Below are 25,817 nucleotides of genomic sequence, written 5' to 3'. Positions count from 1 at the left end.
TTTGTATCTAATACAAATTTATTTGTTTTGAAAAGTACAATTATAGATAATTAGCTGTTGTTAACAATATTTATAAAAAATGTTGCTATGAATAAATTTCATATTCTAAAAGGTCATTTGTACAATTTTGAGATGGTCAATTTCAAACATAGCGAATGACCCATATTTTTATTTTTATATTCACATTGTTTACATGATATGCGCCGTTTTTTGTTTGTACGTAAATCAGTACATAAAATTAGTTATTGTTCACGATTATTTGGTTTTTGTCCTTGTATTTAAAGAAGTCATAAAAAGTTAAATTTGAAATTTCCGTTACGTATTTACCAGTTTCATTATTTACATTGAAATAAATAATACATTGCAAATGGCTTGATAAAATTGTTAATATTTGATTGGTGATATGTTGAGAATGATATTACGCTTATGATACCACGTCCTATGTGACGTGCATAAAAGCTACAAATAATGTTGACTTAATATTAAGAAAAATACAAAGAAATTATGATGTTTAAATTAGCATTCCGTGTAATTCTTATGTTAAGGTATGTTTATAATCAAATATACAATATAATTGTTTTTAATTGAAAGATAACCTTTACCTTAGTTGTTTTTATACGAAATATGTGGTTCAATAGTTACAGACAATGTTAAATAAGATGACTTCTGAATTAGTTAAAAAATAGATAAATAATAGTAAATTTTTAATACGCCGACACCCATTAAACATAGAGCAATGTAATAAAAAAACTAAACAAGATATGCATTCAATATTTTTTATTCATATTTCACATATATCAAAGAAACGAATTTTCACTGGTATAAAGTTATTTTACACACATCAATTTTTAGCATTTTCTGACTGGCATGGATCTTCTTAGTGAGAATCAGTGTAAACAATTGAGGTTGTTGTAAACTATCGTTAAAAAAATCTTTTTATTAGTGAAAATGTGAAAAACTAACTTTTTCCAGATTGTATTGTTTGTAATATACAAGATTAATATAAAGACTGAATCTTTTATGTAATCTGTTAAGTTTGTTACTTATGAAGGTTTTAATGTTTTCTTTATTGTTACATTGTACATAGGAAAGTTTAGCCTACATTTTTACTGTGATCTTTATACTATATGATTATGATTATTAGCAAGGTATTTATAAAAGTTTTAGCGCGGAGGAAGGTAGTCTAGTACTGTAGTAACTCTCCAGGAACGATGGTTAGGAAACTACCCGCCTATATGACTGAAATACTGTTGGAAAAAGGCGTAAAATGAAACAAACAAACAAACAAAACAAACAATTTATAAAAGTTCTCAGAAGTTGGAATATCTTTGAACATGGTATGAAGTTATAAAGATTGTATATAGTAGTCTGAACTATATTTTTGAACATTTACCATTGAGTGATCCATATCTGTCACATTATATACTGGTATTACAAGAGTGTTTATTGAAAGTATTCATTTATTGTTTTTCTAGGGTTCTGTAGCATATGTCCCACAACAAGCCTGGATACAGAATGCTACTGTAAGGGATAACATATTATTTGGAAAGGAAGTAGACCAGAACAAATACGAGCAGGTTATAGATGCCTGTGCGCTCAGACCTGACCTTGAAATATTGCAAGGTGGTGACCTTACAGAGATAGGAGAAAAGGTAACAAAGTTTTGATAGTTTATACAAACTTATTTTAGTTTGATTGTGTTGGAAGCTATAATCATATGGAAACACTCTCAAATCTGTTCCCGGAACCAACCAGTACTAAGCAATGAATGTAAAGTTTCTTGCTCAAGGAAAAGAGTTCAAAATGAAAATTTTAAGAACTTAAGAGATTCTTTACCCTAACCATTCTAAAATCAAAATTGAGTAGCCTTATGGGGTGGGGAGGCTTAGTGGTTGAGATGTCTGCCTCTCAACCCGTGGATCATGGGTTAAGGCCCTAAAAGGGTCAGGACCATGTTTCATTATATAAGACCAGTACTGGTTGGTTCCAGGAAGCGGACTAGAAAGTGATTAATATAAGTTGCAAGAACTTGTTTCGCAATGGAGCTGAAATAAATATGTTTAAGCCAAAAGTGAGAAGCCTTTGTCACTGGTAAAGAGTCGGGCCAGCTTGCACATTTGTGCAGTCTAACCAGACTCTAAACTGTTTGCTGAGCGAATTTACATTTTCATCTTCTTCTTCGCCAAAAATGATAATGAACAGTTCAAAAAATAAAAGCTGTACAAGTCCATTAAAAAATTCAACAGTTTTTGAGGGTTAAACAAAAGTTCATGGTCACATTGTATGTTTTGTTTGCCTTTCTCCAGTTTCTTCTTGGTTGAAACTTGACAAGTTTTATCATTTCAATATTTTATGCAAAGACCTAGATTTATGATAATGGTATAATAAATTAAAGTTGGTATTAAAAATATATCGTTATTTATTTGAATGTTGCAGGGTATAAATTTATCTGGTGGGCAGAAACAGCGTGTTAGTTTAGCCCGTGCTGTGTACAACAATGCTGACGTTTACCTACTGGATGATCCACTTAGTGCCGTTGACTCCCATGTCGGCAAACACATCTTTAACAAGGTCATTGGATCAAAAGGTCTTCTAAGAAATAAGGTCAGTTAAATGAAATTGTTTGTAAAGCATTTTGATAATCACAACAGAGTTATGGACCTTTGTACATATATTTTAGTCTCCTGTGTGATGATAGTTCTGCGTTAAACTTGTATTCGAAATAAAGTATTACTCATACATGCCATAACATCTCGGACTATCCATGAAATTACCAAAGGTGACTGTCCCAGAGGCGTCCGGGGGATGATTTATGTCCCATTAGAAATAAAAATCTGAAACAATCTACTTTGTAGCGGAAAATAATAAATTTTTTTGCAGTCATATTGTCAAGTAAATTATTCTAGAATGCAAGACATTCTTTCTTAGTATAGCAGTGTTATTGAAGTTGATTTAAAGATTCATGCCTATTTTTACTGATATTATCAAAAAAAAAAAAAAAGACAGTTATCTTTTTACTATTTTTTGATGAGGTTATTCATTTCATGTTTCTTTAAATTAATAGACACGTGTATTGGTGACTCATGGAGTACACTGGCTACCGATGGTTGACACTATAGTAGTAATGGTAGATGGTCGTGTATCGGAGCTAGGGTCGTACGAGGAGTTGATGTCACATGATGGGGCGTTTGCACAGTTCCTAAAAATATACCTTACCCAAGATAATGATGATGACGATGATGACCCTGAAGGTAAAACAGAAAATGATTTGAAATAGTTGCCCTTCAAGGCCATATTTGTGTATACAACTGTTTCTTAACTTGTTAAGAATAGATAAGGAGGTCTTCCTCCATAGCTGGAAAGTTGCCATATGACCTATATTGTGTTGGTGTGATATGAAACCCAACAAAAAGAAACAAGATACCACTTTAAGTCTTTACTACTGTGTATAAAAGATGTTGCACTTCTCATTATTTCACATGAACTTACTCAATAAAAACTAGTCTGTGATTTTTGAATTATTATTTTGTTCATCGAGATGATTTCATTACTCTTGAGGAATCTACACTTTCTAGAATTTAAAAGCAAACAATGATTCTGATATAAATCATTGAGAGGGACATTGAAGGTAAAGGTCAATTGTGATTTGACCTTAAAAATAAACTGGAAGCTTCAATAAAGTTTTACCATCAGGCTCTTTATCTTTGATTTTGATGGTTTTTGTACTGAAACATTCTGGTATACTGGTTTATTTCAGTTCAAGAGATAAAAAGTAAAATATTGGAGAGAGTTGATTCGGTGACATCCGGCACAGAGGGGACAGGTGTGTCTGGTGATGATGATGTTGTAACTAGACTTAAACCTAGGTGAGTGACATTTTAGTTTATCTTCAAATAAAATACAGTACAACCTCTCCTGAGCAACACCCTCTGAGAGACTTAGATTCTGGTTCTTGCTAAGAGCTAAGGTAGATAGATCTCATTGGATAGAACTGGTTCAACTGGTTCTTGTTTTCAATTTGAATGCAAGGAATTATGAGGGTGTATATATGAGGAGTTATATAACGTTGCCCATCCAAATGATAAACAGTAATTTTATCTAAGCAATAAAATCAGTGCTTGGGATATATTATTTGGATTCTAACTTGACATCAACACATAAATGCTGCCATACCTGATATTAAGCTAAACTGTGCCTGACTTGTTTTCTGTACTTTATACTTTCAGCATGTGGCATTTTAATGGTTATGTCACATGTCTAAAAATAGAATGTCAACAGGGATTTTATTGCATATTTACACACACTTCTGGTCCTTCTATATTCAATAGGGAAATGAACTTCGTGTTAGAATATAGATTAAAAATAAATGGAAAAAAAAGCAGCTTTGTTCACCTTTATTTTGGTATTTAAGAAACCAAGCAATTGTGTTCATCTTTAAATAAATGTTTTAAAAATTAGGTAAAAGCCTAATCATATTTATGTGAATGTATAAAAAATGTACAAATTATGCAAAGATATTGTGTCTGTGATTTTATATCTGAAAAAGTCTGAAAAAGAAGTTTTTTTTGTCATAATATTATATAAATGGATAGATTACTCAGTTAATATTTTTGTACATAAATTCTTCTACAAATCAAATAATAATATGGATATTTATGTTTATATTTCAGCGGGAAGACATTAAAGAAGAAGCCTCCTCTAGAACGTACAATATCAACATTAGACAAAGGGGTTAAAGCTGAATGGAAAGAAGATAAGTCTAAGAAACAAGCTGATAAACTTATTGAAGCTGAGAAATCAGAAACTGGAAATGTAAGTTTTGTTCTGTGTAAATATACACACACCTCTCTATTTTGAGTCATTGTCCATGAAATATTTCTCTGCCGATATTTTAGGCATTATGTAGGGTGTACATGAAATATTTTGTATATATGTAAAATAAAAGTTTTGCTGCCAGGATGTCGGTGGCCGAGTGGTTAAGGTCCTTGACTTAAACCACTTGCCCCTCAATGTTGCAAGTTTGAATCACAGTGCGGACTTTAGATTCTTTCATGTGAGGGAGCTATCCAGCTAGCTTACGGAACTTTGATGGTTCTACTTAAGTGCCTATTCTTGCTTGAAATACTGCATGGAAGGGCACCTAAGGTATTCCTTCACCAGTAAAGTTGGAAAGTCGCCATATGATCTATACTGTGTTGGTGGGACGTAACCTCCCCCCCCCCCCCCCCTGCCCCATCCCACAAAACAAAATTAACAAATAACGAAGTAAAATTTAATTACTTTGACTGTTACAGGTATCCTGGAGGGTGTACATGAAATATTTCTCTGCTATCGGAGCAGTAGCCACATTATTCATATTTGCCCTGTTCATCCTGTACCAAGGTGGGGGAATATATTCAAGTATCTGGCTGGCACAATGGACAGATGATGACTATCTCAAAAATCCTGACAATGTGAATACAACAGAATATCAGAATAGGAACTATAAATATTTGGGAATATACGCTGCTCTTGGTGTTGGGCAAGGTAAGTATTTTTTTGTATTTTCATCAATGTTTTTACTTATTTTGGTAATTCCTTAAAAAATGACACTCAACATATATATTTTTGTGTGCACGAAATGAATGACAATGCCCTGTTTACAACTATATACTGCATTTAACTATGATAGTGTTATTTGAAATTAAACCAAAAATACATTTATGAGGCTGCCTTTTTTAGACAAGAATTTCATGTATGCGTAATTTTTTACTTTTTTAAAATTTTCTCTGTGAGCGAGTGAGTGAGTATTACATTGATATAAGCTGTACATGTGATATATGATACATATCTATTTTCAGCAATTGTGATACTGATATATGCCATAATCTGTGCTATAACAATGATAAGAGCTGCTGGAATTCTACACAATGGCATGCTTGCCAACATCCTTAAACTTCCCATGGCATTCTTCGATACAACACCTCTTGGAAGAATTGTCAACAGGTAATGCATGTAACTGAATGTTTGTCCTTTTTTTTTAATGCATGATTTGTATATTTTAACGTTGAAAGTTGCATTAGATTAAACACTGTCAAACTTGTGATTCGAGGCCATCACAGAGAATGTATAAAATTTGTTCACAACTGGCCTTTATGTTCATACATTCAGACATTTCTTCTTATTCACATGCTAACTCATTGTCATGATTGTTACCAGAAGAGTTAAATTTCATGATTTTATGAAACAAAAATTACATACAAAAGAATTAGCTGTGTTCAAAATTGCACATCCCATGATAAATTTGATCTTTTAAACTAAACACTGGCTTAATACAGCTAAAATGTTTCCTGTCAATTTAAATAGGAAGGTATTCTGTGACTTCATTTTATTTAAGAAATACCTTTACAATTATAAGTACAGCTTTTTATCATAGGCACTTGGTTTCAGGGCAAAGACCTTTTTATTTACTATTGTTTAGTAAGAAACAAGTGAAAAACAGCGGGTATTTAAAAAAAAAGGTACTTTAAATTACGATAAAAAATCATTACATTCAGATAAATTTGACTGCTGTAACAGGGGTTATTCTCGTCTGATTTGTTTTGACGTGGGAGGGGAACCTTTTACTTTTTGTGACACTGTCTTTATTGGAACCTTATCTTATTGTAAACTCAAGATTCTGGTTTGCTCTTGTTTATTTTCTTCCAGTAAATTTCTTAGTAAAAACGCTGTAACGAAAGTTGGTTCCACAAAATAATTTTATTTCAAGCAAAGCATATATCAAATTTTTACAATCATCACAGTAATATAATATCACAATAATATAATAAGAAAGATTTAATATTGGGAATTATACTCGCTTATGTCTTACAAATGAGAGGACATAGAACGGAATATCTATATAAATTTTGTAACTATAAAATCAAAATTATTTAAGAGATTTTCTGTTAATACATTAAGATAAAATATTTATACATGAAACACTATATATAAGAACATTGTAGAGAACTATTGTAATATTGAAAACATTATTAATATTGAAAACATTATACAGAATCTTTATTAAGATAGAAAATATTGTACAACATATTTGTAATCTTAGTAAATAACAAAAATTATAAATATGAAAATAAATTAATTTCTTACCTGTAACGAAAGTTGGTTCCACAAAATAATTTTATTTCAAGCAAAGCATATATAAAAATGAAACCTAGGGTTACCCTTATATATGCTTTGGTTGTTAAGCTTGGTTTCCATGATGACCATAGCAACTTAATCCAGACAGCAATGAACCAACATGTTACAGGACAACAAATTTAATTACGTATAAGGTGTTAACAACCTTTTATCAATTTAGAATTACATTGAAAAGAAACATAAAAGGGGTATCACTAATTCTTACACTTAAGGGGTATTTGTTGAACAATATGCTTGTAATAAACATAATAAACTTTTATAAACATTATATACATCAAACTACATAAAAAGAAATAACAGTACATAATAAATGATAAAAAGAATTTATGCTTATACAACAACTACATTAAAAGAAAAACATGTACATAATCGTTGTCACACTACTTACAATTAGTTAAAAGGGACTTTGTCCTTAAACCAAATGCCTATGCATTCTATACTTTAAAAGTTTATTGTGTAGCCCATAAATTGTACATATTGTCAGGTGCCCAAAGTTTGTCCCTGTTCTAGAGTCAACACAATCTCTGTTTGTCACATTCAGTCTCATGATATGTTTTGCTTTGTCTGCCAAATTTTTTATACTCAAAGCGTTGTATTAGACAATACAGTGTATCAAACTGTGATGGGGAAATGGTTATGGTAACGGATCATGGACTAAGTGAAATTTATAACAATGCAGGTGTTTATCAAGGTAAAAAACAGCAACTTAAGATTGTTTTCATCGACGCACCTAAAGAAAATGACAATAGACATTGAACGTCTAAGCAAATGAAGTCATCATTGCGTTGACACTATTGATTTTGGCATTTGAATCAAGAAGAATATCATAAAAAACAAAACGCCATAAAAAATTGTATGCATACTTATACATTGTAGTTAACCTTCTATGATGTAGAAATACATTACTATTTGTGCGTGTTTCGGTTCTTTGTGGTATATACAATATAGTTTACAAAGTGTTCTAAGCCAATCAGAATTCAGGAAATTTATTTGCATTGTTATAAATATACACATACTTTAGTCTTATTACGTTCTGTGTTATCTTGAAGGTGTTTTTAGCAGAGTACATAAAAAAGCAACACATATACGAGAAATAATTTTTAAGATGTTTTTGTTTGGTGAATGGTAGCTTTTTCCTTGGTTGATGCTCTATAGATATGAGCAGTAGTGCTAAACTATTTTATTTTGTTAATTTATGCTAGAACACGGTGATAAATATATATATTGTTACTTAAAGCATAAATGGATGAATATTTCATTTTTTTTTCCTTAATGAGAATGAGAGAAGATCCTTTTTGGCACACTAGTTTAAGCCACTTAGAATTATTTGACCATCACTCCCTGAGAAAATATCAAAATATAAATTTACTGTCTACTGAAAAGCATGTAATAAATTATAAATTCTAGATATTTGTTTGTTTTGTTGGGATTTGGATTAAATCTTCCTGTATATTGAAGCCATGAAATTTAATGAATTTAGAAGAGAATATATTGTAACTTATCTCTTAATCTGCTGAATTTCCTGAATAGTTTTGTCCAACTTCCTTTTCAGAACAGTCCTATTTTATTTTTGTTTTTAGGGATCATATTACAAAGAAAATTTGGAAGTCAGTCAGCCAATAGTATACAGCTTGGTTAGATTGTACATATGTGCAGGCTAATCAAGCTCTATATTGAGGACAAAATTTAATGCTTTGTATATTTATAAGTTATAAAGACTTTTTGACAGGATATATGACCTTATATAAATCATGGTTATATTGCAAACAACCATTTATATATGGCCATATAGCCTGTCAGAAATATTTATAATTCAGCATGCTAATATATTTTTAGGGGAAAAAAAAAGAGATTTCTTCATAAATTGACAGCAGCCATGTTTATAAAACTATATAAAAGTCATGATTAACCAATGAAAAAAAAAAAACTGTAGTATTTTAAGAAGTACAAGATCGGGTTATATGTACATGTAGTTTAGGGTAGTACAGGTGTCTAAAGAAGTTCTGCAGTAGATGTCCCAATTTTTATATACTAAGGATGGGATACCGTATAAGTGGTTTTTTCTGCGGGCTCCAAATTCTGCGGTTTTTCCAAATTTTGGCATGTTTTTATTTCTGCGGACTTTATTTATGCGGCACAGTCTTTGGACAAAAGGTGATTTAAAATTTTCGGTTCATCTTATCAAAGTCTAATTCACATTACTGTAACTATTTTATTTGCATGTACACATCCGTAATAAAATTTTGTTTATCGTCATCACTGCAAAACTTTATTATAGTAATTACAAATAACTATATTGTTTGCTTGCAAACAAATATAATTTGCAACAATAGACAGCATGCATCTTTTGATATGCATGAAATGACGTGTGAAAAATATACCCCGGTAGTATCTTTGATTTAATAAAATTAATAGAAGTTTATCTTAAATCAGACAACAATTAATGTATACGACGATTATTTTGCAGTATAAGGGTTAAAATGGTTTTAATGATTTAGTTGATAACAACGTTTTTAGCGTACAGGCAAACAATATCTTTTTCATAAATTGGCATAATTAACAATAGGTACATCCTTACAAGCACATATTACATACTTAGCCGAAAGCAATTTTATAAAACTCGATGACCCGTTATAATCTGTAAGTCGTTATTTCTTTAGATGAAACAGGTCATAATTTAGGACATATATCGTTAAAAAAAAAAAAAAAAAAAAAAAAAAAACTAGGAGAAATTTTCTGCGGGTTTTATTTCTGCGGTGCTGAAACTGACCACAGAAAACGCAGAAATATAGTCACCGCAGAAAAAACCACTAATACGGTATATGGTAGCAATTTAAACCTGTATTGAAGTGATATTATGGGATTTACTGCAGAACTACTTTAATTTGTTTTGTCATGTAATATATGTAAACATTATAAGCAGAGAAATCCTTATTTTCACCCACAGATTTTCCCGTGATGTAGAAACAATAGATAACAACCTACCAGCAAACTTTCGTACATTTCTCATGACGTTTTTTGGAGCTTTAAGCTCTTTTATAGTGATAAGTTACAGCACGCCTTACTTCATGATTATTATACTACCACTGGCTTTCCTCTACTACCTAGTGCAGGTAAGTTGGTAAATGCAGTGTATATAAGAATAGAAAGCATTGAAATATGTATACATACATATATGGGTAATTTCTGGTTAGTTATCCAGTTAAGCTGGTAAGTTATCCAGGAATGCCAGTTAGATGGATAGACACACCATTGAGATGTAATAAACAAATATTTTGAAATTTGTGTAAATTTAAGACAAACAAACCAACATGTTCAAGAATGTTTCATTATACCCCCACAAACGAAGTTTAGGGGGGGGGTATATAGGAGTCAGCTTGTCGGTCGGTCCACGGTTTCCGAATGATAACTAGAATTTGGAATGAGATATTGTTATCAAACTTGGTATATAGCAACCTTATGTAAATACCCAGGTTGATATTGCATTTGGACCCCCTGGGGTCAAGGCCAAGGTCACCGTTACTAAAATAGAAAACTTGTTTCCGGACAATAACTAGAGTTAGATATGAGATATTTTGATCAAACTTGGTGTATAGCAAGCTTAAATGAAGACCCCGGCTGGTATTGCATTTGAACCCCCTGGGGTCAAGGCCAAGGTCACCGTTACTAAAATAGAAAACTTGTTTCCGGACAATAACTAGAGTTAGATATGAGATATTTTGATCAAACTTGGTGTATAGCAAGCTTAAATGAAGACCCCGGCTGGTATTGCATTTGAACCCCCCTGGAGTCAAGGTCAAGGTCACCGTTACTAAAAAGAATAAAAAAATGGTTTCCGGACAATTACTAGAGTTAGGAATGAGATATTGTAATCAAACTTGGTGTATAGCAAGTTTATATGAAGACCCCAGTTGGTATTGCATTTGAACCCCCTGGGGTCAAGGTCAAGGTTACTAAAAATAAAAAAAATGGTTTACGGACAAAAACTTTACGATAGCAAGCTTATAATTATGAAGACCCCGAACGGTATTGCATTTTGATCCTCTGGGGTCCAGGTCAAGGTCACCGTTACTAAAAAAAGAGAAAATTGGTTTCCGGACAATAACTAGAGTTAGGAATGAGATATTGTAATCAAACTTTGTGAAAAGCAAGCTTATTTGGAGACCCCAGTTGGGATTACAATTAATTGAAATATTTCTTTGTACACAGTTGATAGTTTGTGTTGAAATTTTTCTTCAGACTACTTATTTTTCAAAAAGTTGCTGGTGGGGGTATTAATCACCTTCAGTGATAGGTCTAGTTGATATTTAAGGTGATTGTCTTGAAATGAGGCCATTTGTTAGCCTTGGGGTGCTTTATGCAGATTTTACAGTACCCTTTTATCATCTGATATACAACACTGAAATATCCAATTCGGAAATTATGTTAATATCCATATTAGTACATGTATTATATTTCATTGTTTTCTATGATCACAATGTTTCATTGTACGAAACGTTGTTGCTAGCTTCTGCTAGCTTCTGTTGTAGTATTTAGCATTAGTAGAAAATCATAATGCTTTACAGGAAGAGTTACTCCCCTTACTGTGATTTAATTTTTTTTTTTAATTTTTAAAGAAATATATAAATTATATTACGAAAAAAAAAGGATTTTTTTATTAAATCTTCGTAAATTGTTTTCTTTTCTCTGTAATGAATAACATAATTTTTCATACTTCTAAGTTGAATGAATGTTTTGGGAGTAATTCTTCTTTAGAGTACATGCATAAGCAATATAATAGCTGTAGAATGGAAATTGTTGCATGCATGAAATATTAATGTTTGCATGTTTTGCTATTATTTGCAGGTTTTCACGGGATGTCGAAACTATTGACAACAATCTTCCATTTAACATAAAGGCTTTTTTAAGAACATTTTTTGGTGCACTAAGTACATGTATTGTGATAACGTACAGCACCCCATACTTCGTAACCATACTTCTACCCCTCGGAATTCTTTATTACCTTGTCCAGGTAGTAACCTTGTATCAATCTGTACATGTATATAAACAGTTGAAAATTAGGGGTACAATATCCATGTTTTTAGTAGGTTCTGGTCATAGATTGGCTATTTATGGCAAAATACTAACTGTATAAGCTTTAGCTAGGCTTTATGATTTGTTGTTGTTGTAATGCTTTTTATGCACCGGTTTGAAAAAACGGGTTTTAATATAGCAGCGTCCAATTTTGTTCAAAGCAAATCTCCTACATACATGAAGGAATTTTAATGAAACTTCATAGAAATGTTCACCACTATGAGAAGCTGTGTCCGGCACATGAACCAGGCCTCTAGGTTAAAAGTCAAGGTCACTAAGAGGGATTTCTATATAACTTGGAACAAATGTTCACCATTGTGAGGCAGAAAGTCGCATGCAAAAGTTTGGTCCCTGTAGTCAAGGTCACACATAGGGGTCAAAGTTTGGATGAAAATTGAAAATGTGTATTCAGACCATTAAGTCATCATTTATTGAGGAAGTGAAACACAAATAGTCATTATCATGACTTCTGGTATGAAACATGTAATTCAGGTTAATATATGCAAGGTCAGGGTCACTAGAGATGATAAACTATAGAAATTTTGTCCAGAGCATATCTCCTCCACGCATGGTGGTATTCTAATGAAACTTCATACAAATATTCACCACTATAAGAAGCAGTGTCATGTACATGAGCTAGGTCTCCAGGTCAAAGGTCAAAGTCACACTTACAAGTTATTGAGAAAATAAAAATGCTTGTCCAGAGCAAATCTTTTATGCACAGAGGGATTTCAATATAACTTCAAAATTAAGGTACCTGCAGACAAGGTCAAGGTCACACATAGGGGTCAAAGTTAAGATAAAAATATGAAAATGTGAATTTAGATCATTTAGTAATCAATTACTGAGGGATTGAAACACAAATGGTCATTATCATAATTTCTGGTATGAAACATGTAAATTAGGTTAATATATGCAAGGTCAAAGTCTCTAGAGGTGATTAAATATAGAAATTTTGTCCAGAGCAAATCTCCTTCCTGTATGGTGGGATTCTAATAAAAAACTTCATAGAAATGTTCACCACTATGAGAAGCAGTGTCACTGTTAGTGGTGTTGTAGTATTTAGCTACTGTTGTAGTACTTAGCATTAGAAGAAAATCATAATGCTTTACAGGAAGAGTTACTCCCCTTACTGTCATAGTAACATGTTTCATTTTTTGAAAAAGATATACCGGGTACTAGAAAAAAATTCCTCTTTACGTAATTCTTTGTTACTTGTTTTCTTTTCTCTGCAATGAATTCATAGCTTTTACTACTTCTTAAGTTGTAGTTATTGACTGTTTCGGGAGTAATTCTTCTATATAGTTCATATACATTCGTATATAAAGCAATAAAAATGCTGTACATTGAAAATTGATGCATGCTTAAATATTGATGTCTGCTTGTTTTGCTATTATTTGCAGGTTTTCACGGGATGTAGAAACTATTGACAACAATCTTCCATTAAACATAAATGGTTTTTTAAAAAAGTTTTTTAGAGTTCTAAGTACATGTATTGTAATAACCTACAGCACCCCATACTTGGTATCCATAATTCTACCCCTCGGAATTCTTTATTACGTTGTTCAGGTAGATACCTTGTATCAATGGTTAGGATATATCTGTATTATGAACAGTTGAAAATTAGGGGTACTATATCCATTTTTTTAGTGGGTTCTGGTCATTATATAGGCTAAATACCAACTGTTTAAGCTGTAGCTGGGTGTTATGATTTGTTGTTGTTTAAGTAACATATTAGACCACTTTAAGATGTTGTTTTCATTACTTACTGTTGTAATCATACATGTATAGAATAAAGGTCAAGGTCATTTTTTTAGCTAAAATGCAAAAATATGGTCTCAAACAGCTTGTCCTCACCATACATGTAACAATCACTAGCTGGTGGACTTTCATATTACTTAACACAAATGTTTACAATGAGATGGCTGGTCACATGTAAAAACATGAAGCTAAGTCAAAGGACAAGGTCATATGTTAGGTCAAATGCAAAAATATTGTCTCAAACAGCTTTTCTGCACCATAACTATATCACTAGTTGGTGGAATTTCAAATAAACTGGCACAAATGTTCAACATCATAAGACAGTGTGTCGCCAGCAAGAAGCGTTCAGCTAGGTCAAAGGTCAAGGTCTTACTCTAAGGTCAAATGCCAAAAATATTGCCTCAAACAGCTTGTCTGCACCATAACTAGCACTAGCTCAAACTGGTGGAATTTCAAATTACCTGCCACAAATGTTAAGCATCATAAGATGGCATGTGACATGCAAGAACTGTTTGACTAGGTCAATACTTAAGGTCATACCTCAAGGTCAGATGTGACATAGGACCTTAGGCATCTGGTATTAAATTAGTTGGACTGAGAGAAGCCTTTATCTTTGATATTGATTTGTATAAATATAAGAAAGTCAACTTCATGTAGTTGTGTTTTTTTTCTGCACAGATTTTCGCAAGATGTTGAAATTATTGACAACAGATTGCCAGAAATATTGCGCGCTTTCCTCAATCAGCTGTTTGCAGTTATAGGAACGTTCGTAGTGATTATTTATAGCACCCCATTGTTTGTAACGTTCCTAGTGCCAGTGCTAGTTGTATATTATATCATACAAGTAAGTTTGGAGCATGGACATATACACAGGGGTTGTTCCTAATTGAAATGGTTGATTGTGCATGACAATAAAAAATCCTCCTTTTTAACCCTTTCCATGCTAAATCTCCATCTTTCAAAATACACTATTGGTTAACTTTCACAAATTGAATAGCATGTTGAGCAGACCATGATCAGACAGCATGTTAGCACTGGCTGACCTGGATCAGTTACACTGGTCACATGAGTAGATTCAGTTGTTGCTAGCAGGGTAATAGTCTTGCCCATCATTCTTGGTGTATTTTATAAGTATTTGTTCCTTGTTGCTTTTCTAACAAACATTTTGAGGAAAGGTTGTATGTCTTATAGCATGATGATGACATGACTAAAGTTATCTGAAATGAACAAAATAATCTTGAATGAAAATTCATGTTTTCTCTTTGTTATCCACAATGTCTGTACTACTTGTATTACAGTTCAAACCTCTTGCAAAGCAACATCGTTTGGGAGACAAAGAATTTGGTTGTTGCTGAGATGTGTTGCTATTCATAGATGAAATATATTGTTGAGTCTTACTCTGGAAAAATTGATACTGTTCCTCACCTGAGTGCAGTAAAATGTTATCTTCTATTAAATAATATAAGGAGTTAACCCGTTCACTGCATTAAGGTGACATATTGTTGTAAAGAGGTTATTGTTCTACAGAGGGTTGCTATGCAGAGGTTGTACTGTACATATATTTTAGAATTGAATTTGTCTTGAATTAAGATAATAAAATCATAATAAACTTTAACATTGAAAATTTGGCAAAACTCCACTCTTTTTATTCAAAATACATAAAATATTTTGAGGGTTGACCCAAAAACTGCAGTAAATTATATAAAATCAACCCTGGATTTGTACATGCATGTATTGAAAAGTGGAAAATGCTTTTGATCAAAATATTTTTCAAAACATTTGTATGCATAAAACCTACATTTGAAATGTTGTGTTAGAATCGACAATATAACTATGGTGCAGAGTATGTTTTTTAGTAATTGAGTGAATGAGAGAATAATAAAGAATGAGAGAATGATAAAGAATGATAAAGCATGTTCTATATTGAGCATTCCACCCTCATAGGTGAGAGGAATAAATGATTCCATGATTGAACATGAACCCATGTGTAGAAAATAAACCATCTAGTACATGACATGTAAGTAGAGCATGGCCAATATGAGGGGTATACAGCCTCCAGGGCTTAAAGCTTGAACTTATCTGAGGAGAAAAAGCCTCCAATACATTAAGAAGGGAATAAGCCTTTTGGATATGGGACATTACCTTATGTTGGGGAAAAAAGCCTCTGAAATAGATAAAGAGCATTTGTCAATATCAAGAAGTATAAATCTATTTGGGCAGGATAAAGCTATGGTATTTAGGGAATTTTCCTAAGGCAGATGAATAAAACCTCTGATATATAAAGAGAGTTGAATTAAGCTTCTGATAATGTGATATATAGGAATAAATCTATTGTTTTTGGTATATAGTGAATAAACCCATTTGGGGAGAATTAATTATTTTATGTAACGAAACATAAATCTTTGTCCACTGGTATATATGAATATAGGGGAGAGGAATTAAACCTCTTGAAATGGAGCATGAGTCTGTGAGGGAAGAATATAGCCTATGGTAAATGGTGCATGACCTCCTGTCTATATATTCTTTATGTTTTGCATTAAATAATCAAAATGATCTTATCTTAGTATATTTTACCTTCATTCATATTTTACAAATATACTGTACATTAAAATATTTTTATTCATTATACTCAAAACACCCATATTTCATTTATGTGCATACATGCATCTTAATTGGGTAATTGACTATGATTCAATTCATCACTAAAAATAGTGAATTAATGGAATTAATGTATTTCTGTGTTTATATTTTAGATTCTGCAGAACAAAACAAAATCGAGAATGCTTAAGTTAATTTGATATGTCATATTTATAGTTATAAAATATTAATATAATTATTGTATAATATTGTGATTCACAGAGATTTTACATTCCCACCTCAAGACAACTGAAGCGTGTGGAGTCAACAACAAGGTCACCTATCTACAGTCATTTTGGAGAATCTATTTCTGGTAAGATACAATCATTTACATTACTTGTTTTTAATATTTAAAGAATTTTTTTTTATTTGTAAGGTATAACTTGCTGAAAAAAGTTTTAGATTTTTTCAAATGTGGATTGATTGCCAGAAATATTTCAATGATACATCAATATTGTTATTATAGATGGCAGCTTTAAGTCCAGTACTTTTACTTAGAATATTGCTAAAAAGAAACTGCATATATAGCATTTCAAGTTTTGGGATTTCACTAAGTATGAAATCTATGTGTTTTCAGGTGCTAGCACAATAAGAGGTTACAGATTAGAGGAGAGATTTATAATGGAGTCAAAACATAAAGTGGACACCAACATGGTCTTCTACTTTGCTGGCATTGCTTCCAATAGGTAATTACTGCTTAACTGTTACATTGCAGCTGTGGGCTATTTGGAGGTCACAGGTTCAATCCAAGGCCACAGGGCATACCAAAACGCTGGTTAAAATAACACTTAAAGCTTCCAAGTTTAGTATTCAGGAATTTAGGACTAATGGGATAATCATGGGACGAGTCAAGTCCAGTGTCATTACATTATGACTGGGTCAGATATTATGTCGCCGCTGAAGGCATGATATTTAAGAGAAGTGGCACTGTAAAGTTGGGAATTATGCTCACTATTACACATATACAAAGATGTCTTCATCAATGAAAGATCACAGAAATCCTGAATTCCAACACTTTCTTTCCTTTTACTTTCTTATTGCCATGTAAAATACATAAAAAAGAAACTTTAATATTACTTGATTTATCTGAGTTAATAAATGAACAAAATAAAAAAATTTTTTTTATCTTAAATGCATGTATATCGATCAGAATTTGCATCTTTTTTTAAAGTTTTACAGAATAAATTACAAAAGTCATGTGCAGAGACTGAACTTTTATTTTCATCTTAAATTGAATGGCTACTCCTTAATAGTGTTTGATGAATTATTTATATAAACATGAAACATGCATTTTCTTTACTTTCAGGTGGCTTGGCTTTCGTTTGGAGATCTTGGGTAATTTAATAGTTTTTGGAGCAGCCATATTTGCTGTAGTTACCCCTGGCAACACAGGAGGTCTTGTGGGATTGTCCATCTCTTATGCATTACAGGTACTACTTATTATTTGTAATTAAAAATAAGCAATAGACGTTTCCATACATATGCCTTTTTTAGTACTCAGTGATTTTTCTCACTTAAGTACTTTCGATTTTGGGAAGAATTACTGCTAAAAATTGCTAAATTGGGAAGTAAAAAAGCTGGTGTAAGTTCAGATTTTTGGGAAAACTGCATGATTTTAAAGAAATTCAATTGGAAAGAGGCCTTTTATTGGCATCTGTTATATAAGGTTAAAAATTACCGAATATGCTAGCACTTTTGCAGATGGCCTATGTCTGTATACAAGAAACCATTTCACACTGTCTTAGGGAACATAATTAGAGATCTTATTTTTTTTGTTTCTGGAAAAAATTGTTTTCTGGTTTTAAAAAAAGCCCATGGTATTCCTTTCAGCTAGCATCTTGTTTATGTCATGGGTGTACATAATTATATGTCTAAATTTTTCAATGACCACAGTAATGTTGTGTTATTACATTGAAAAGTTTCAACACTTATAATAATGTCTGCAACACAGTATAAAATTATAGCACCATTAAAATGCTGAACACTGATAAATCTTGTATTTCTGGGAGCAAAATACATATTTATCATTTTGTTATTTAGTTTCATGTAAATGTATAGATCTGCAAAGTAATTGTATCTTTTGCGAACTTTAAAAAAAACACAATTTATAGCTTTAAGTCAAAGAAATGACTGGACACACATGATTTATAAACAAATGTTTCAGTTCAACATTCTCTGTCTTTCTCATTTTGTATACAGGTAACAGCAGCACTGAACTTTCTTGTACGTAATACAAGTGATGTAGAGACAAATGTTGTGTCGGTGGAACGTGTGAAAGAATATACAGAGGCTGAAACTGAGGTAAAGAATATATACTTATCCTTGATAGGAAATATCATTATAATCAGAATTACTGAAGGGGAAGTTTCTCATAGTAGTTGTAAAGACATCCATCCCTATATAGATCTATTTTGACTATTTACTCATATAAAAATCTTTAAGGGATACAAGAGTAGGATAAGTTTGTTTGAAGATATGGGGAAAATAATTTGTTAAGTTTGGATAATTTTCGCAATTATTCATTAATGACATTTTTGGGAGTTTTCATCAATATTTCATTTATAAGTTATGTAACAGTTATCTAATTGTAAGTGCATTTTACAAGTGAAGATATAATTAAAGGATAGAATTTTTGTTTTACTAAATTTTTAAGATAAAAATGGCCTATTTTGAGTTTAATTTTAAATATCTTTGATGGAAAAAGTTATTAAAGGTATTTCAAAAGTGATTTTTTTCATATTAGTTTAAAGTAATTTTTCATGGTTTTCTTCCCTACATGAATGTATCTCATCATTAAATTTTATCAGTGCGGGATACAAGAGTTTTAATCTAATAAATAGTTTGTTTGAAGACAGGAGGCTCTGGTATGGAGTGGGAATATTTTTAATTTGCATGTACATTGTACTCTGATAAATTATTATTTGAAACAATAGTTTTTATACCCCCAAAAACGAAGTTTGGGGGGGTATATAGGAGTCACCCGGTGGTCGGTCGGGCGGTCGGTCGGTCGGTCGGTCCAGACGTCCGTTGCATTTTCCTTGTCCGGAGCATAACTTGAAAACTAATGGTTGGAATTCAATATAACTACATACAATGGTCAAGCACATTGAGAGGAAGTGCAGTGCACAAGAACCATAACTCTATCTTGACTAATTACAGAGTTATTGCCCTTTGTTACTTTTCCTTGTCCGGGGCATAACTTGAAAACTACTGGTTGGAATTCAAAACAACTTCATACAATTGTCAAACACAATAAGGGGAAGTGCAGTGCACAAGAACCATAACTCTATCTAAAGTAATTACAGAGTTATTGCCCTTTGTTGCTTTTCCATTGCTTTTTTTTTGTCCGTTGCATTTTCCTTGTCCGGAGCATAACTTGAATACTAATGGTTGGAATTCAATATAACTACATACAATGGTCAAGCACATTGAGAGGAAGTGCAGTGTGTAAGAAACATAACTCTATCTTGACTAATTACAGAGTTATTGCCCTTTGTTACTTTTCCTTGTCCGTGGCATAACTTGAAAACTACTGGTTGGAATTCAAAACAACTTCATACAATTGTCAAACACAACAAGGGGAAGTGCAGTGCACAAGAACCATAGCTCTATCTAAAGTAATTACAGAGTTATTGCCCTTTATTACTTTTCCATTGCTTTCTTTTGTCCGGACCATAACTTGAAGACTAATTGTTGCAATTCATTATAACTTCATACAATGGTCTAGCACATTGAGAGGAAGTGCAGTGCACAAGAACCATAACTCCATTTTGACTTATTACAGAGTTACTGCCCTTTGTTTCTTTTCCTTGTCCAGAGCATGGCTTTAAAACTACTGGTTGGAATTCCAAACAACTTCATACAATGTCCAAGCACAATAAGGGGAAGTGCAGTGCACAAGAACCATAACTCCATCTTGACTAATTACAGAGTTATTGCCCTTTGTTACTTTTCCATTGCTTTCTTTTGTCCGGACCATAACTTGAAGACTTATTGTTGGAATTCATTATAACTTCATACAATGGTCAAGCACATTGAGAGGAAGTGCAGTGCATAAAGCCCATAACTCCATCTTGACTAATTACAGAGTTACTGCCCTTTGTTACTTTTCCTTGTCCAGAGCATAATTTGAAAACTACTGTTTGGAATTCAATACAACTTCATACAGTTGTCAAGGACATTAAAAGGAAGTGCAGTGCACAAGAGCCATAACTCCATTTTGACAAAATACAGAGTTACTGCCCTTTGATACTTTTCCTTGTCCGGAGCATAACTTAAAACGTACTGGTTGGAATTCAAAACAACTTCATACAATGGTCAAGCACAATAAGAGGAAGTGCAGTGCACAAGAACTATAACTCTATCTTCAGTATTTATAGAGTTATTGCCCTTTGTTCTTTTTCTTTGTCTTTCTGGACTTATTACAGAGTAATTCAATTAAACTTCATCAATAACCAACCACATCAAAAGGAAATGCAACATACATGAACCACAATTATCTTTAATTGCCCACAACCATAACTCTATGTTTCAATTCTATTACAAGGTATTCTGTTACTAGTAACATCCTCATTTCCAAAGAAGACTTGTGGGGGTATTAATCACATTTAGTGATAGTTCTAGTTTGTTTTATTTCAAAAATCTTGACAGAAAAATATCCAATCTTGGCGATTTAGCAATGTCTTCTGTTGTTAATTCTACACACAGACACCATTCTTGCTTATGTATGTTTGTTATCATACTTTTCAACATACTAGATATTTAAACACAGTCATGATGTTTTATTTCAAAAAAACTACAGGCTGATTGGGTGTTACATTTCCATCGACCACCAAAAGACTGGCCAGATCAGGGTAATGTAAGATTTAACAACTATTCTACTCGGTACAGAGACGGCCTTGACCTTGTGTTGAGGGGAATATCATGTGACATAAGAGGTGGAGAAAGGGTAAGTTTTCTGGATATAATTTGATACACTTGTTCATTTGTATTTATAGCCATCTGAAGAAACTGGACTTGAAACCATAAAATGTAGGAGAATGCACTTGGTATTGATATTTGAAGAAAGTTACCATGTATATGATGGGCAAGGTGTTGTTTTATTTACAAAACCTAAATACATTTGTATGGCAAAATAATGAACATACTGAAGCTCAGCAGTCGCCTTTTCTCGTCAGTATTACTATACAAAGTCATGTGATTCCCCTGTGGAAATGTCACAATTTTATTTTCCTTTTCGACACTTTCATGCAATAATGTAAATGTATACGCAGTTTTATCAAGTGATCAGGTGCCATAATGAAATGCTTCAGGAAATTCACTTATAATCAGTTCCCCAAACTCAACATTGTATATTTTTGAATTCCAAATGTTGAACTTTTTTAAATCAGGAAGCAATCTGTCTAGCTTGTATAGATCAGTGTCAGAAAACAAATTTTAAAAACAGTGTCTGGAAAATATAGGTTAAAAATTGCTAAAATTTAGTTTCATGTTTTTTCTCTTTCTTTTTTTTTAAACACCTTTATGGCCATTATCGTGTGTTTCAAACTGATCAAGCATGTTTTTTTTATCAAAACTGGTCCTCAGAATGATGCTCTAATCTGGTGATGGTTATTTCTTCCTTGTATGTTATTATTTCTGTCATTTGTTTGGTGTATTATAGGTTGGAATAGTTGGAAGAACTGGTGCTGGGAAGTCGTCACTGACGGTGGCATTGTTCCGGTTGATCGAGGCTGCTGGTGGAAGTATTGTCATTGATGGACAGAGAATCTCTGATATGGGTCTGCATGATCTACGTGCCAAACTTACTATCTTACCCCAGGTATACTTTGTCTCTCATTTCATTTACTTACAGGATGTTGATTCTCAGTTTTCCCATGTGGTTCTACTCAGGTGCCCATGTGGTTCTACTCAGGTGCCCATGTGGTTTTACTCAGGTGCCCGTGTGGTTCTACTCAGGTGCCCATGAGGTTCTACTCAGGTGCCCATGTGGTTCTACTCAGGTGCCCATGTGGTTCTACTCAGGTGCCCATGTGGTTCTACTCAGGTGCCACTGTGGTTCTACTCAGGTGCCCGTTTGTGCCTGAAATAATGCACAGAAGGGGATCTGAGGTCGTCCTCCACCAGTACAGCTACAAAGTGGCCCTGATGACCTATACTGCAACATAAAACCCAACCAAAGAAAAAAAATCCTGAGACTGTATTTTCATGTACTATGCATTCTATGGCTTTGGATAATGATATTTAGTGCTGAAAATGGTATAAACTAGCAAAATAGTCATTAGTGACAGGGAGTTAAGATATTTCCGTATAATATGCTGGAGAAAGTATTAAAATACTGATATCATGATAAAATAAACTTTGTTGTACCTTAGACTAACACATAATAGATTTTATTTGAAAAGATCCCAAGCAAATTAGTTAATGTTAATGATGTGATATACATATTGCTTTAAAATCAGTGAAAAATAAGTAATAATCTAAAACACTCATGTGCATTTCATGAATCTTTAGGATCCAGTGCTATTTTCTGGGACTTTGAGGATGAACCTTGACCCTCTTGACCAGTATAGTGACCAGCAGGTTTGGATGGCCCTGGAACATGCACATTTAAAATCATTTGTGACAGGGCTTGAAGATGGCTTACAGCACGAATGTGGGGAAGGTGGTCAAAATTTGAGGTAAGAATGTTTCAAGGTTACCAAGATACCAAAAAACTGTCCTCAATCCTGTACATTTTATTTTAGAACTATCCTTTACATTTTATTTTATAGTGGCAAAACTATCCCTTACATTATATCTTAGAGCTATCCTTAAAATTTCATTTAAGGATGGTAATTAGAACTATCCTTCACATTTTATTTTAGAATGAGCAACAAGATTCACCGATTTCAGTTTTCTGATTTTAAAATGACCAATGCAAATTCTTCTTATATTCAGTCCTTCTTTGTTAATTTTACAGGAAGTCAAACTGATAACAGACGGACTTCATTCGAATAATAGCACTTATGGGGCTTAATGGGCCTTTAAATCAAACTTAGTTTTTAGCAAATGTGTAAAGTAATTTTCTAAATACATTTGTTCTAAGATTACATTATGCTGGTTTATATACCTACTTTGATTGATTTGTCTTGGTTTAGTGTTGGACAAAGACAGCTGGTTTGTCTAGCACGTACATTGTTACGCAAGACGAAGATTCTCATCCTGGATGAAGCTACTGCTGCCGTTGACATGGAAACGGATGATCTCATACAGAATACAATCAGGGAGGAGTTTAAAGGGTGCACCGTTATAACCATAGCTCATCGTCTCAATACTATTATGGACTATGAAAAGTAAGTCAACGTTTCTTTGATATTGTATAATATGGTCACCTTAGCGCAATAACTGGTTAACTCCCTATTAAGTTTTGAAGGACTTAATCCATTATTGCACTAATGTGACAATATGTTGATTGGGTCTTTATGTCTTTAGAACACTGTCATGGTCATGTTGCAACTTTTCAACTTTTACGGATGGAGGAAAGACTCCAATATGCTCCAATCCAGTATTTTTATGCTTGGGCTTGCACCTGTGTTGAAAGGCTGACCTGCAAGCTAGATATAGCTTTCTCACATGGAAGAGTTTTCTGCCCCTGATTTGATTCAAAATCAACCAGTGAGAAGAAAGTGACCAGGACCCAGTTGTTCAAAACATTGGTTAGTGATAACCTATGGATATAATCATTATCCACTGGCTAAAATAGTCTGTTGGATAAATTCTGTTGTTCAAAAGTTATCTAACGGATAAAATGTGTTATCCAGTGGTTAACTTAAACAGATGTTTTGAACAGCCCGGTCCAATAGTCAATAACACTGACCTTTTACCACTCTGACACATTTGACCATTTTAATGTTTATGGTAGAGAGGAAAGATAGGTGGGGTGCTTTTATTTCAAATCATTCAATAAATGTTACAAATCAAACGTGATAACAGTGATATTAAACTACTTTTATATTATTTCAGAATCATAGTTTTAGACCAGGGTCTCATACGTGAGTTTGACTCTCCTGCCAACCTGCTAGCAGACACATCAACTGTTTTCTATAACATGGCCAAGGCAGCTAATCTTGTATAAACCGTGCCATGTGAAATATGTACTATAAACATTCCTCATTAATGCCTATTATTTTATGTGAAGTCATATTGAAAGCTGTGGTCAGATGAATGTTAAAAGTAGCATCATTATTTTATGTCAAGTCATAACCACAACGGTTAGATGAATGTTAAAAACACAACGATGTTACCTATTAAATGCCATAAATGCAGCACGACTGTGATCTATTGATAACTGAAGGTGATCAAGAAATCAGTGTTGTGATTGAGATATTTGGAACTATTAATGTTAATCTATTGAATGTCACAATTACAAGGAATGTCTCATATAATATATTGTTATACAAATGATGTCATAAATGCAAGACTGTAATTTATTGAATATCACAAATATCAGGTTAAGATGAATTGAATGTCACAAACGTGTGTCTGCAAGGCGTATGTCATAAATACAAGGTTTAATTCATGGCAGGGATGTAAAATTGAGATTTATTTAAAGGGTATAAATCTATATCTTATGAAATATTTTTATAAAATCTATCAACAGTAAAATTATATTGATTCCATTATTATATGAATGATTCCCGAAAAAGTTGTAACATAGAATGTCCCTGTTATTTAACATGCATTTGTAACTAGGGAAAATTCTACATTATCCGGGCTCTTGTTTCATATCAAGCGCTGAGAAAAGGAGAGCATGGTATCCTACGGACAGCTATTGTTATATATTAAAAAAAATAATTGTGTTGTGTTTTGATATAAGCTTGAAAACTATATTCCTTTATTCTTGGTTCAAATTTTCTACTCACTGATGGTGAGCTTTATATCATTTACATTAAATTACATGTAATTGTATGTGTCTGTTGTTTGTGTTTTCATTACCAGCAAAATTGTGATAGTTTACAGATTTTGAACTTTATATCTATATTATATGTAATTTCCAGATTGTTTTCTTTTTTAGGAACTTTTTCTATTATTATAGAATTCAAATATTACTCAGTGTAGTCAATATATTTGTTAGGTATTCAAGATTTAAAAAAGGTAGATTTATTCTTTACTTTTGTTTTTATAATATT

The 25,817-nt window shown here is 32.6% G+C and overlaps 1 protein-coding gene across 1 annotated transcript in view; it reads left to right on the top strand.

The window, feature by feature from the left end:
- Nucleotides 1-25,817, top strand: part of LOC132742024 (multidrug resistance-associated protein 1-like) — a 47,979-nt gene extending 22,162 nt beyond the window's left edge. Inside the window, 17 exon segments of the mRNA XM_060730302.1 lie at nucleotides 1,476-1,652; nucleotides 2,437-2,604; nucleotides 3,065-3,251; nucleotides 3,758-3,866; nucleotides 4,671-4,812; nucleotides 5,295-5,526; nucleotides 5,841-5,985; nucleotides 14,689-14,854; nucleotides 16,870-16,960; nucleotides 17,225-17,333; nucleotides 17,954-18,077; nucleotides 18,847-18,948; nucleotides 21,449-21,595; nucleotides 22,310-22,468; nucleotides 23,161-23,327; nucleotides 23,787-23,981; nucleotides 24,652-25,817. Of these exon segments, the coding sequence (XP_060586285.1) occupies nucleotides 1,476-1,652; nucleotides 2,437-2,604; nucleotides 3,065-3,251; nucleotides 3,758-3,866; nucleotides 4,671-4,812; nucleotides 5,295-5,526; nucleotides 5,841-5,985; nucleotides 14,689-14,854; nucleotides 16,870-16,960; nucleotides 17,225-17,333; nucleotides 17,954-18,077; nucleotides 18,847-18,948; nucleotides 21,449-21,595; nucleotides 22,310-22,468; nucleotides 23,161-23,327; nucleotides 23,787-23,981; nucleotides 24,652-24,763 (2,532 nt within the window). The 3' untranslated portion in view covers nucleotides 24,764-25,817.

The sequence above is a fragment of the Ruditapes philippinarum genome, unplaced genomic scaffold (genome assembly GCF_026571515.1).
Source record: "Ruditapes philippinarum isolate M1 unplaced genomic scaffold, ASM2657151v2 ctg242_1_1_1_1, whole genome shotgun sequence".
NCBI classification, from domain to species: Eukaryota; Metazoa; Mollusca; class Bivalvia; order Venerida; family Veneridae; genus Ruditapes; species Ruditapes philippinarum.
This window is presented reverse-complemented; position numbering and strand designations above follow the sequence as displayed.